Source organism: Macaca thibetana, chromosome 15 (genome assembly GCF_024542745.1).
Source record: "Macaca thibetana thibetana isolate TM-01 chromosome 15, ASM2454274v1, whole genome shotgun sequence".
In the NCBI taxonomy this organism is placed as follows: Eukaryota; Metazoa; Chordata; class Mammalia; order Primates; family Cercopithecidae; genus Macaca; species Macaca thibetana.
The window spans coordinates 61,776,410-61,791,182 of NC_065592.1; the positions used below are offsets into that span (position 1 = coordinate 61,776,410).

The 14,773-nt window shown below is 41.4% G+C and overlaps 1 protein-coding gene across 1 annotated transcript in view; it reads right to left on the reverse strand.

Moving 5' to 3' along the window:
• ADAMTSL1 (ADAMTS like 1) overlaps positions 1-14,773 on the reverse strand; it is a 419,209-nt gene that overhangs the window by 80,427 nt on the left and 324,009 nt on the right. The window contains exon 20 of the mRNA XM_050761325.1: positions 12,308-12,435. Coding sequence (XP_050617282.1) covers positions 12,308-12,435 — 128 coding nt within the window. The remainder of the gene's footprint in view (positions 1-12,307; positions 12,436-14,773) is intronic.

Here is a 14,773-nt window from a genome sequence, read left to right on the forward strand (position 1 = left end):
AGTCTTATTTATTGTAGTTATATAATTAATTCTGAAATTAGGTTCGCTGATTTCTCCTGCTTCTTGGCTATTCTAGTTCCTTTGCTTTTTCATATACATTTTAGAATAATCTTCTCTACATGTATAAAATATTAGTAAGATTATGATAAGAATTAAACATGTATATTAGGAAAGAAATGACATCGTGACTTTGTTGTGTTTTCCAATCCATGAACATTGTATGTATGTCTATTTATCTTCTTTAATTTAGATCTTCTTTAATTTCTTTCATCAGAGTTTTGTTGTTTCTGAGATACAAGTCCTGTTATATTTTGTTACATTAACCTAATTATTTTGGTTTTCTTTTGATTGTCTATATAGACAATCATTTCATCTGCAAATAGGGACAAGTTGTATTTCTTTATTTCCAGTCTCTATGCCTTTTATTTCCTTTTCTTACATAACAGCACTGGGTAGAAGTTCTAGCACTATAATGAATAAGGGTGGTGAAGGTGGTTTTTTTCATGATGTCTAGGTTTCAATTGAAACCTGTATATTTTTCTAGTTATGAGACTTTGGATCTTATTTAAACCTTCAGTTTTAGCTGCTTTCTATAAAATCACTCAGGTGTGGGAGCAGGGACATGCCTCCTTGTTACTATCCAGTGCAGGTTAAGTCCAAGTTCTCCACTTGGCCTCTTCTGTTACTCAAGTTGGGGGCTCCTCATTACTGCTAGGCAGGAGTGGGAGTTCTGGATCCCCACATAGTCCCCACTACACAGCTGTGGGAGAAGCCTCCTCACCTTGGGCAGGTGGTACAAGTCCTCACTCTCCAAGGGACCTCCTCTTCACCATCCCAGTGGGGAGGGGAATGTGGGCACTGCAGGGTGAAGGTGGAACTCCAGGCTCCCCATGTGGTCTCCACATTACGCTCTGGTAGGTGTAATGAATGAGGACTGAAAATCTCTGATACTCCCCTCCATGAGGGTTGGGGGACACCTCATTTGAGGCTGGCTGCAGGGGAATCTAGGCTTCCTGCTCAGCCTTTGCTGGTGTGGGTAGTGGTGGACGCAGTGTTTTCGGTGGCATCTGGTAGCCTAGAGTAGAATTTGCTAAAGGTTTTCTGTCTTCTATGATTCCCCTTTCCTGGTCCTTTGGTTAGAGAGAGAGAAGGCTTCTAGGCTTCTAGCTGGTGTTTTTTTTTTTTTTTTTTGGTACTCATTGGTGTTTACCAGTAGCCAGCTTCTTGAGCTCCAAGTTTGTGATTTATGAGGCAAAAAGAAAACCCAACAAATTTACAGTTTGATTTCCAAGGTCTTTAGTCAGGTGGCTTTCTTCCCTTTACTTTTCAATCTCCTTATGTGTGTTTTATATATAATGTACAGGACCTTTAGTGGTACTTAGCAGTAAGAATAGGGAATAGTATAAATATGCCATCTTCCCAGAAGTCGAAGTCCTGTGTACATTGTGTTTTCATAGGCCTTTATCAATTGGAAATAAAATACAGCACTTTGTGCACATGACTACAAAATACAATGAAAAGACTCATTCATCGAACACCTTGGGGAAATAGGGTCCACATGAGATCATATTCATATAACCAAAGCTTAACCTTTGGCAAGTGGATTTAATTTTGTTTTAACCATTTTATAGGCAGGATATTCTACAATTACATTCACTCTTCTCTGCTTTCATTAAATGTGAAGAAAACCTTAATTCAGAAATGCCCTTTGGAGTCTTATACTTGCTTTTTATATTTTTTGTTTTCTCCGGTATCTATTTATCCTGTATTCCTGCTTGTACCGTCCCACAGCCTCATAATAGAAGCTATCCCTCTTTATTCTTTGCCATTTTATTTGCCTTCTAGGCATAGGTAATTAAGCTCATCAAAACTGTGTTCAAGGGCAGAAACTTGAATAATGTTCTGAGAAGCTCACCTTGGAATGCATGCATAGGCTCTATTTTGACTGTTCAGGGGACTTTTTCCTTATACCACTTATATTCCATACATTTGAGATTATGTATCATGTGATGAGTGATTTAGTACTATAATGATTGTTGAGCATAGTAAATGCATGGCCACAGTGGGAGGAAGCAGTTGGAATGATATTGAATTAGCACTGGTATAAATGACCTCTCCTCCCTACTCAGAGTTAGAGCTACTCAGCTCTGACTCCAAATCTACCCTACATCTTACCAGCATCTCTGTTGCTATGATCTAATGCTACTATAATCTCTGGATGGACTACTATACAGCCTAACTGGTCTTCTGGCTTTCACTCTTCCTTTACTACAGTTTTATGGCAGCCAGAGTGATCTTGCTAAAACATGAATCAAACCATACAACTTTTCTGCTTAAACTTTCCAGTCCCTTTTCAGTACAATTAAAACAAAATTTGAAGCTCTTTTTCTTTTCTTTTTTTGTTTTTGAGACCGAGTCTCACTGTTGTTGCCCAGGCTGGAGTGCAATGGCGGGATCTCAGTTCACTGCAACCTCTGCCTCCTGGGTTCAAGTAATTCTCCTGCTTCAGTCTCCTGAGTAGCTGGGATTAGAGGCATGCATCACCACAACCAGCTAATTTTGTATTTTTAATAGAGATGGGGTTTCACTATGTTGGTCAGGCTGGTCTCAAATTCCTGACCTCAGGTGATCCACCTGCTTTGGCCTCCCAAAGTGCTGGGATTACAGGTGTGAGCCACCATGCCTGGCCTCAAGCTCCTTTTCGTGACCAGCCATCCGCTGTACATTAAGACCCAGTGGTCTACATCACCTACCTCACTTAGCCCACACTCCCCATCAATCACAGTGCTCCAGCACACTGGTCTTCCTTTCCTCCAACCTGGCCATTCCCCGTCCCTCACATCTTCCACCGACAGACTTCTGCATGGCTCTCTTCTGGTCATTCAGATCTCTGTGCAAATAACACCTCCCAGTGAGGCCTTTTCTAACCACTCCATAGAAAGCATGCATCCCTGTGTGTGGCACGGGAGTGAAGAGATGTATACTTTAGATGGAGGCAACTTTACTTTTTTCATAAGCACTAGAACTAGCAGAATTTATCTTCTATATTTGTGTATCTCCCCCCAGCCCCTGCTAGTTCATTATGTAATTTTGATAACATCAGAGATCACATCTGTCTTGTTCTCTTCTTTATTTCTATCACCTAGGCCTGGCACCTAGTAGATTCTCTATAAATATCTGTTAAATGAAAATATGTATTTATATGGTGTGCTATGTGCATTACCTGGATTTTTTGCATAACAACCCTGAGAGGCAGAAACAACAGTACTATCTTTTACATACACAAAGAACTCAGACTCAGAAAGGCCCCATGGTTTGTCCAAGGCAACAGAATAGCAAGTTATAGGGCTGAACTGGAGCCCAGGTCTTTGACCTAAAGTCTGGTGCTTGTGATAGGTAATCCCAAGTCTTTGTCTGTGGGCTGGCTGCCTCAGAATCCCCAGGGCACTTGTTTAAAATATAATCTGTCCTGCTATAAGACAAGAGTTGCTCTACTGTGTTATAAAAACAACTGTGCCAATGGGGAAAATGAGGTTAGGGACCGGAGGGCTTTAGAGTCACAATTACCAAGTTATTTTTCCTACAGGAATTTTAATAATAAAGGTGTTTTTTTATAGCTGCAAGTGTATAGCTATAAAATTCAAATGTCACTGAATTAAATCCAGCCCTTAATTAATTATATTGAGCTTTTGCTGGAAAGTAAAGGCCTTTTTTTCTCGCCAGAAGCACTGTTGTTACACAGGCTACTTCTTATACATTCTTATTACTTTCATGATCCATTGTTAAGACAAAGCACAAAGTTATCCAGCTATTTATAATCAATAGAGATTTATAATGAAAATAATGTTTCTTCATCAATTGACCCTCTTAGACCTATTAGAAAAATGTTAGCATATATTTTGAGTCCCGCTTCAGAACTACTAAATCTGAATCTCAGATGACAAGGTAGAAGCTGTAATCTCTATTTTTAACAAGTTCCTAGGTGCTATGCAGGCAGGTTTGATATTCAATATGTTGTACTCTTTTAGTTTTTCTTTAACTGGTTCCTCTTATTCCTGGTGAGAGATATCTTTTGAGATACCACTTGATCTCTATTAGATTTTTTTCAAGCTGGAGCTGCTATTTTAGTGACCAACTTAAAAAAATCAGCATAAGCCTACTTTAGCTGACCTGGTTGATCACCTACTAATTGATTACTGCTGTGTGATGACTGCCATGTAATTGCCAATACCTATGTTTGTGGACATGATTACAATCACATTGATATTAACTAGTACTAGTTTAACCATAGAAGTTAACTAAGGAGAATAGAACAAAGATGCAGAGAAGGAGTGAAATGATAAATTATACATTTGTGTTAAGATAACAAAAGCCACAGCACGCTGTACCAAAAGGGCTTTCAGAATAGGAAAAACAGAAAAAGGTGCTGAGAGCTAAATCATCATCACTAAGCCCTCAGCAGCATGAGCCGCGCCTCAGCAGTCAGTCCTATGCATGCTTTGTGAACAGCCATTTAGTTTTAGCAAGTCAGCATCAGCTCACAGATTAGTGTTAATGTATAGAAATTGATAGGGTTTACATTCTTTCATTTAATCTGTAAATGTATTTGTGTTGTAGCTGAATGAGAGCCATACAAACAGAAGGAGATTACGCTCAGTTTTATATCTGTATAAATTTAAGAAAAAATAAGGAAACAGAAATAAAGGCAAGCGTTTCAATTAATCAGGCACAATATGAGAAGTGAAGCCCCTGCAAGATAGTCAGACACAGAAACAGAAGCGTTACGAGAATCATTTTTGCATGGTTCCTTCAGACCTCACTGTACTCACAGCACAGCTTTTGGATTATAGTTCCTGTTAGAAGTGATGTAACAGAGGAAACAGAGCCTCATTAGTAAAGGAGGGCAGCTCTTATACAAAAGGCGAGCCTGACATATGGCTAAAACTTGTACGTCAGCATCCAAGGATATGAAGGCCATTGAGGAAGGAGCATGGCCTTGTGATGCCTTTAAAAACAGAGGTGTTCAGCAAACCAGGAACCATCTTGATCCTGAAGGATGAGGACCTCTGGAGAGACAGGCAGGGACAGACAGGTAACCCCTGGAATCCCTGGAAACCCATTCCTGCACATAGTCTGGGCTCTGGTTCAGGTCTCTCTCCTATGTGATTTGGGGTAAAATCAAAATTCAGTGGGAAAAAATCTGAACATACGTGTTTGAAAAATATCTTTGGCCTAATATAAAGGTGATTGAGAGAGAAGCCAGAGGAGATGGAAAGTTTGTTTTTTGAATGAAGCCAAGAGTAGAAAGCATTGTAAGTACTGTTTACTCAGGGCTGAATCCCAGGCCTCTGCTAATAGAAACTTTGTTTAAAATGTCATGCTGCCTTCCACTTTAGAAGCCATGGCAGAGAATGACTTGCTATCAGCCAAACCCTTTTCCTCTTCTTCCTGTGCACACAGCTAGATAATTTTCTAGCCTTTTTGCGGTTAGGTGTGAGCATGGAACTGAGTTCTAGCAGATGGAACATGAACAGACGTGAAGTGTGCCACTTCTTGGCCCAAAATACAAAAACTCTCTTGTGCAATTCTTTTAGACTTTATGTGAGCAAGAAATAAACTATCATATTTTAGCCATCATATATTTATAGGTTTGTATTTTTGTAACAGTTAGTAAGTGCCATTTAACCCAGGCTTAATGAGTATTTGTTGACTCTTTGAATGGGTGAATCCAATGGGTCTTCCTTCCATTCCTCTAACATTGTAAGTCACAAATATACTTGAAAATAATTTCCCCTAGTCTTAGCTATCAACAATGAGTTGTACTTCAAGGACATAGATTCTCTGTTTGGCTAAGGCAGTTTAGGCTAGGAAGTGTGCATGTGTGTTCATTCTCAGGGAGAAGAGAGACTTGTGGAAGATAACTAGAAATGGGGCAACAGCAGACACAAGGGCCACAGGCTGGGCAGATTTGGCAGGTTTGGAGATGACATGAGAGCTTCAGAAAGGGCCCACAAACAGCAAATAGGTTTGAGATCCTGAAGCCAAATGTAATGACTGATAGAGTTTTCCTGGAGTACTGTGCAGACACGGATCCTGAGTTACATTCATAAGGGCTGAAGAGCAAAAATACACGATGAGCTAGTGATGCCTGCATTGGGCAGGAGCAGGAGAAGGGGCTGCCTACAGGTTAGGTGTCCCAACCTCATCGCTGCATAGTGTAGCTGAGTACCCTTAGGCAAGTTATTTAATCTCTGTGCCTCAGTTTTCTACTTCTACAGTGTCTGAGAGGAGTAAGTAAATGGATGCATGCAGAGCTGTGAGAACAATGGGTTTGCACAGCAGGAAGTTTGAATAAATGCTGGCTATCACCAGCACTATCTCTGCTATAACACAATGAAATAATCTGTATAACAAATCCCTGTGACATGAGTTTACCTGTGTAAAAAACCTGGACATGCACCCCCCGAACCTAGAAGTTAAAAAAAGGTAAAGAACTTTTTGGTAATAGTTACATAACTATATAAGTTTGCTAAATAAATCTCTAAATTGCACATTCACAAAGAATTTTATGATATGTAAATTATATCTCAATAAAGGTAAAAAATAGTTTTAACCTAATTTTGCCTGTTTTTGTTTAGAGTCAACAATGTGACTACTAATTAATTGCCTTGCATAAAAGATGAGAAGGAATTAGAACTGTTATGCCTTTGAAACTCTGCTTAGTTGGCATGCCTTCAGCATAAGTATTACAGGGCCCTTAGCACTTGAGGAAGTAGGTAGGGCTTAGACTGCCTTTTCCCAGACATTCCCAGGCTGCATGGCATCCTTCTCATATCCTTGTTTCTATTACCATTCTCTTTCAATATTTAGATATTTTTTGCTAATGTCGGTGGATCAGGTGGGTCAGGTTGCTCAGGTTACTACCATTACCTCTTCTAATTATTTAATTGATGTTGATGGTTTCTACGTAGAATAAGGCCGGAAGTGGTTCTGCCACAAATTCTTTGCATGTTCCACCGCAAGAGTCCTAGCCAAGGGACCCCATACTTAGTACAGCCATGTGATGCTGCAGCCTCTCTAGAAACCACTAACGAAGAATGTTCGTGTCCACCACATGTCCAACCACCATCCTTCCTGCGTTCCATTGAACAGATGTTGGAATTGCTTTTTTGAGATTGAGATGTGCCAACTTGAACCGCTTGTACTTTCTTTTTTATTTCCTCTAGTCAACTGGGGAGCTGAGTGAGATTCTCCTGCTATACTCTCATCAGTTTTAAGTTCTATAAAAGTTTGAGGTCTTTCATGGGCATTCTCTACATTTGTACTTACTGAGAAAAACTTAAGGGCCTTAGCTATTCAGTATTCTAACAGATTTTGAAATCTCCTTGATGTCAGCTTAGATCAGTCAATGGCTATTACCATGTGGCCCAGAGAACACAGTCAAACCTGTCCACCTTTCCTTTTTTTTTTTTTTTTTTTTGAGATGGAGTTTTCCTCTTGTTGCCCAGGCTGGAGTGCAGTGGCATGGTCTTGGCTCACTGCAACCTCTGTCTTCTGGGTTCAAGCGATTCTCCTGCCTCAGCCTTCCGAGTAGCTGGGATTACAGGTGCTTGCCACCATGCCCGGCTAATATTTATATTTTTAGTAGAGATGGGGTTTCGCCATGTTGGCCAGGCTGGTCTCAAACTCCTGACTTCAGGTGATCTGCTCGCCTCAGCCTCCCAAAGTGCTGGGTTTACAGGCATGAGTCACTGCACCTGGACCACCTTTCCTTTTGATCTAGTTCATGGGAGTAAATCTTCCTTTGTTAGCCTTTGCATTGGTGACAAGGTCCTCTGTGAGTCTAACTCTTTATGAAGCAAAACCCTCCTTTGTTAACAGAGCAGCTGGGTGAAAAATTCAGAAATGCCAATTTGAAGTGACTTACATTATGATAAGCTTACACAATTGCTCGTCTTTTATTGTAACTACTAAATCATGATGGGGAGGGACAGAGGAAGAAGAATTTCAAAAAACTGCCTTTTATTTTTATTTTCCCAGTGAGGTTTCTGTGATCTCTTTATTAGACACAATGTGTATCAGCTATTCAACTCATAAAGAGCAAAAAAACATGCCAGGAAAGGAGAAATATTTTCTGTCTCTCCCTTCCTGTGAAAACGTCAGATGAGCTCATCTGTGTTCTCTCCTTTCAATGAAAAATACACTCATCCCTCAGCCCTCATTTTATTCTCATTTCCCATTGATGATGTCAGGCAGGCCTTACAGTATCTCTTTTGTGATCTTATAAAATCAATAACAACCAAAAACGTTTCCCTCTTGTCGATGACCTCACCAATGGTCTATACCTGGAGAGGCCCTTATCTGCATTGGTAAGTACAGCTAAACTCCACGGATCCAGACTGAAGCAATTTACCAGGAAACTACTTCCTTTCCTTCAAAACCTTGCCTAGGCCATTCAGATTTGGAAGATTTCTGAGCAAGATGGCTGAGTGCTGAATTTAACAGGCCAAGATGATTCTCCAATCTCTGTGTTTATGTCTGTACACATCAGAGACTCTCCTTTACCTAGCCCTGTTTATTCCTGAACACAAATGAACACTTCAGAGTGTTAGGTATGTGACATATCATCCCCTCCCTGCAATCCTCCCCTCCTAAGCTACTTTCATCTACACCCGGAGCAGTGAAACAGGCATCCAGTTAAGTGCATTCAGAAAGAGGAATTTTGTGCCATTCGGTCTAAATGGCTGTGAGTTCCCTGGGCTGTTCCAGGGAGGTAGGGAGGGAAACACTGGCCATCTCCATGCTGAGAGACGCTTGCAAGGTACTCCCAAATCCCTGAGACTTAAAGATAAAATCAACACATAATGGAAGATTTGAGAGAGGAGCAAAAGGCACAAGACAGTATTTTACAGGCCAGACATGGCAGAGCAAGAAAGGTTTGGCTGTATTCTATGTCTAAAACTAAATGGTGTTTACATGTTCAAAGAAAACTTGTGTACAGAATAAGAAATAGAACTGAAATGAATCTGAGAGGCAGAATTGGCAAGACACTGGATCCAGGGGATGGGGCAAACTTAATGTCAGGCATCTTGCTGTGGGCCGGGGAGAGCCCGCCAGGCCTCTCTCTCTGTGGCCCGTGTGAAATATTCATCACAAGTCACCTCCCTTGCTCTGAATCCAGGTGCCCCAAGTACTTTCCAGATGGCTATCCTAGCTTCCCTAGTTGACACTGAGACATTGAGAGAGCTGCTATACAAAGAATTTGTGAGCATTCTGGTCCCTGAAAAGGAGTCTCTCCCACTGTAAACATAAGTTGGCCTTTGTTGTATGTATTATTCTCTCAATAATAATAATAGCTAACAAATATTGAGTGGCTGCTATGTGCCAGCCACAATTACAAACATTTTTTATGAATGATTGCATTTAATCTCCATGAGAACTGAGTCAGGTACTGTTATTAGGTACTGTCATTTTCCAGATGAAGAAATTGAGTCAGTAAGTATAAAGACGTTGCACAAGGTTACACTTAGGAAGTGACAGAGCCAGGACACAGACCTAGACCCCAAGGCTCTGGAGCCCGTGATTTTAACTGCCATGCTATACCTGCTTTTGTGAATCATGAACAAATTTCCCTGCATCTGGTCAATGCAGACACACTGGCAAGACACAAGTCCATACTTTCCTTATAAAATCATGGGGACACGTGATTATCTTGAGGCTCAAAGTCTTTTTTTTTCCCGCTTTGGCCTACATTTATACTGAAGTCCAGGAAAACCCCCCTGCAGTTTCCATAACAACACAGTAGTGCAGAGATTCACCATGAGGATGTGACAGCAAGTGAACTGAATCAGTTTCTAAGTTCATACTTGAAAAATATCAGTGAAGACTCACACTGAAAGATACATGGAAGCAGAGTTGGGATAATGGTTTGCACATCTTAGAACTGTTTTCAGGTTGTTTCATTCTAGAAGAGCTAGAAAAAGAAAGGAGGTTTACATTTATTGTGTGTGAACGATGTGCCTGGCATTGGGTTAAGTGCTTTTTCACACATGCAATCTTACTTAACCTCACAACAACCCTGTAAAATAATGTTAGTTTAATTTTTACAGATGAGAACAGAGACTCAATGAGGTTATATACTTTGTCCAAGATCACATAGCTAATAAGCAGTATAACTGGTAATCAAACTTAGAAATGCCTGATACTCATTCACCCCCACCCCTCCAATTTAAGTTATGTTCAGATTATACCTTATAACTACTAAGCAGGATCTCCATGCATACATTTGAAGTAAATTGTTATTATCTCCCAATTCTAGATAGCCAGTTATCCATCGCTTGCCTTCACTTCTCTGTAAGCATCAGGGAGCACGAAATGCAGGTTTTATTTGTTGCTGTAGGTTCCACAATATGTGGCAGAGGGTGTGCTCACAACAGGAGCTGGTGAACCACCTAACACTGTGAGTGCAGATATTGGCACAGGTGTGGATGATAAGCTCAGGTAAGGGTGCAAATGCAGTCATAAGGCAATGCACATTTTGAGCCTTTATTTTTAGAGGGACTGCTTGATAGATTTTCTAGCAAACCTAAACAAACCCTGGCAGCTAAGGTGTAAGGATGCAGCTCCCTATGCCCTGGGTGTTGTGTCTGTAGTCATACTTCACCAGGCAGCCCCTCTCCTCCCCTTCCTTGGTGCCTCTTTGGCCGCTGTCTCTCTTCCCCAGCTTTGAACTTGTTGGCAGCCTCCAATAACCCCTCTTCAAAGAGCTGAAGGCAAGCCTGATGTTACAATTGCCTTGCTTAATTCCAGACAGGTTTCTATTAGTCGTATTAAACTCGGGTGAACAAAGGGTATTTAGTCTGTGATAGAGCTGAACTGTATCTAGATTAATATAAACAAGAGAATTAATCCTGCAAGAGCCACTATCTGCGAGCAACTGGAAAGATGTCAGCGGTGCCCTTGCTAAAGCAGGTTGGAGGGTGGATAGCAGAAGAGATTTAACAAGATTGGTGCTGAGCATCTGGAGTCTGTATACAGAGGGGAATAAAGATTGCAACTGGAATACACTAGAAGAAAAGCAAATGTTTTATTCACAAAAAATAGGCATTAATAATATCAGTCTTTAATCCGGCCCAGGGCTCCTTAACTTGCCTTCTTCATTGTTGACTTTGATCTTCCCCGCAAAGCTGCCTGCTAAGGGTCCCTTCCCAGACCCGCCTGAAGTCATGGGGGCATACATACTGTTGCTAAACAGATATGCAAGGGGGTAGCATGTGTGACTGGAGTACAGTGTGACAACATAATCCCGGCAGGGACAGATGAAGTCAGTGTGGGGTGATGTTGGCTTTTCTAGCATCTACTGAATCATCTGATGAGAGTAGCAATTGAAAAGAATAAATACAAACACATGCGACACAGCCACAAAGACTGGATGGCCCAGATTTGAGAAAGGAAGGATCCTATTTTCTCAGATCAGTGGGAAAGCAGGGAGAACAATTAGCTGGGAGTTAGGCGACTCCAGTTCCCTTTTTCCCCTGCCACTAGCCGAGCAGCTGTGTGACCTCGGGTTGCCTGGCCTCTGAGAAACAAGGGCCCTGGTCCGGCTGGTATCTAAGTTCTCTTTCAGTTTCAAAGGCATGGGTTTGTCCTATGCAAAGAGGTTTTATAAAAGCCCTACATGTCTTTTGCTACAAGACCACAACTTTGGGAGACATTGTACTCTGAATTGCAATGTTCTTAAGTCACCATGTGCAGAATGTATTGTCTAACCTCAATGGATAAAGGGGAAGTGTTGGCAGTGCGTTAGAGCAAGAGGTTGAAATAAAGCAGAATCAGAGAGAAGTTCTGGGGAACACTCCTGCTTCAAGCCATGACCACAGAATTCCAATTACTTAAGGGTTGTAGTCTTTCTTGCAACAGGTGGAACAAGGAGATGACAGGATCCAAAAGAGTCTTCAATGATCATAATTCACAATTCATGTTCCAACATGCTACTTATTTGCACACATCACCTTTGCTCACATTATTCCTTCTGCATGAAATATCCCTGTCTCTTATCAAAATCCCACTCACTGCAACTCTAAGACCTCCTGGCAGGAATGTACTGTCCTTGCATACTCTTTGGTTATCAGTTATAGCACTTCATTCCATCTCATACTACACTGCCAGTGTAATTATAGATTACAGACTCCCTGAAGATGGAATCTCAGTCTTCTTTATCTATGCATCTCTGGGCCCGTTTGACACACTGTAGGCACTCATTCAATAAAAGTTTATGAAATGAACAGAACAGGGATTTTCGGGTTACCTGCTAATGTGACGGCAATGGAGACAGAATCATATCCCAAGGCATTGGTGGCATTGCAAGTGTAGAAACCCACATCTGCTTCCACTGGTGCCAAGATCTGTAAGGAATCATCTGGCTGTAGAAGAATCCTGGAGCAACAGAAAAGAAATATAGACCTGGTCAAGTCAGTTGACTCCTTTTTGGCATTCAATATTGGTAAGGCAGGAAGGAACCTCAGGATGTATGCAGAGCCCTGTTTTAACAACAGAGACAAATCAGCTACAAGGACAATCAAGAACCTGGGCTCTCTTGCCTCTTTGATTAATGTGACTGTGGTAGTGATCTCAAATAAGGAGGTTTCTCATTGCTTTTGCAGCCTGTGGATTACTTGATCTAAATGCTACCAGCTGGACCAGACAACAATGTGCACCAAATACATATAACACACACAGATGTCTAGGGGGAGGGGGGATGCTAGAACAAATGGCACAGATAGATTTGGGGAAGGCTCATTAAGGAAAAAGCAAAGTTACAAAGAGAAGTGGAGCTTGGTTGGATGATTGAAAGAATGTAGGGCTTCCAGAGATGAAGAAAGATATCTTGGGCAGACACCGTGTCTCATGCCTGTAATCCCAGCACTTTGGGAGGCTGAGGCGGGCAAATTACCTGAGGCCAAGAGTACAAGACCAGCCTGGCCAACATGGCAAAGCTCCGTCTCTACTAAAACTACAAAAAATAAAAATTATCTGGGCATGGGGGTGTATGCCTATAATCCCAGTTACTTGGGAGGCTGAGGTGAGAGAATCACTTGAACATGGGGGGCAGAAGTTGTAGTGAGCTGAACTTGCCCCACTGTACTCTAGCTTGGGACACAGAGCATGACTCTGTCTCAAAACAAACAAACAAACAAACAAAAAAAAACAAACAACCAGACAGACATCTGTTCAGGTTTGCAGGTAGGAGAGAAAAAGCCAAGAATTGCATATTGATGAGAGGATCTTACACATATAAATGAAGGAAATTCTATGTGTCACAGCCCCGCTGTAGTTATATATACATCTATTGTCTTTATTTAGTTATAAATATATAAGGCACAAAACCTAGGTTTTTTTTTTGTTTTTTTTTTTTTTTTGTGAGACACGGTCTTGCTCTGTCACCCAGGAGTGCAGAGGCACAAACACAGCTCACTGCAGTCTTGAACTCCTGGGTTCAAGCAGTCCTCCCACCTCTGCCTCCTGTGTAGCTGAGACCACAGGCATGCACTACCATTCCCAGCTAATTTTTAAATTTTGTGTAGAGATAGGGTCTTGCCAAGTTGCCCAGGCTGTCTTGAACTCCTGGATTCATATGATCCTCTTCAGGTCTTATTTATTGCTTTTATTTTCCCCACTGCTACAGGGGACTCTCTGTAGAGTAGGTTCCCAGTAGAAAAAGTCAAAACTTGCCCTTCAAGGTCACGGAGAGAAAATTCCAGAATAATCAGAGTCTACTTTAGACTTTTTTTTTTTTAATCTGAAAAGACTTAAAAGAATCAAACTGTGAGTGCCTACAGTGAGCTTCAAACCCACTCCACCCAAGTCTGCTTTTTCTCTTCTAGATTTATGTCATTTCTAGAAAGTACATGTAACATCATGCCAGCTTAATTAATGACTAACGATTACTTGAACCTGATGTCTTGGTGACTTAGTGAGGCTGGCTGATAACTGGAATGTGTATGTGGAGGAGGGAATCTAGAAGGGTTGGGGGAACAGTGGAGAAGCTCAGAGATCCGGTGCCTAGACCTGGCAGGTGCTTTAGGTTGACAGTTCATTTGACAGCAAAGAAATGGCTCAATAGCCAGTTTTGGGGATCCTGAAGCCAGTCATTTCTAGCTTTGTGATTTTTTAACCTCCCTAGTTTCAAAAGCTTCAAAAAAACTGTTCACCCAATATTATGCTAGCATCCATCCCTAGGAGGTAAGCAGTTAATAGGGGTTGTTTTTCAAGAAAGTGAGAGGGTGGGGAAACAGAAAGGTCGGGAGAACCCATAAGACTCTGTGGTAAGATTAAGCCTGGAAGTCAGATCTGCTCCAGCAACACTCTCCCACTATACAGTTCTTTCCTCACTATTTCCCTTGCCGGGTCTCTCCAGGCTCTATGATATTTGCAATTCAACACCACTTCTAATCAGCTGTCAATTATTCTGAGGTGGGTGACAGTCTGGCAGTGAATGAGATCTCCTCAGCTCGGCTTTTAGCCTTGGGCCTACTGCATTGCTTATTCTTACCTCCTTTACTGTCAGAGGAAAGGCAGGAAGTAGAAGTAAGGCTTCCATCAATCAATCGAGTTATATATGGGCAGCTCTAGTAAAATGGGGAATGAAATAGATACCTTAGTTAAAGGGAAGTTTCTGGATGATTTGTGCTTGATTTAGTGCTATTCCAGACCATCACCACTATTATTGGAGACACTCAAGTTTTGTGGCATTGAACTAGAGCTGAAACATTGT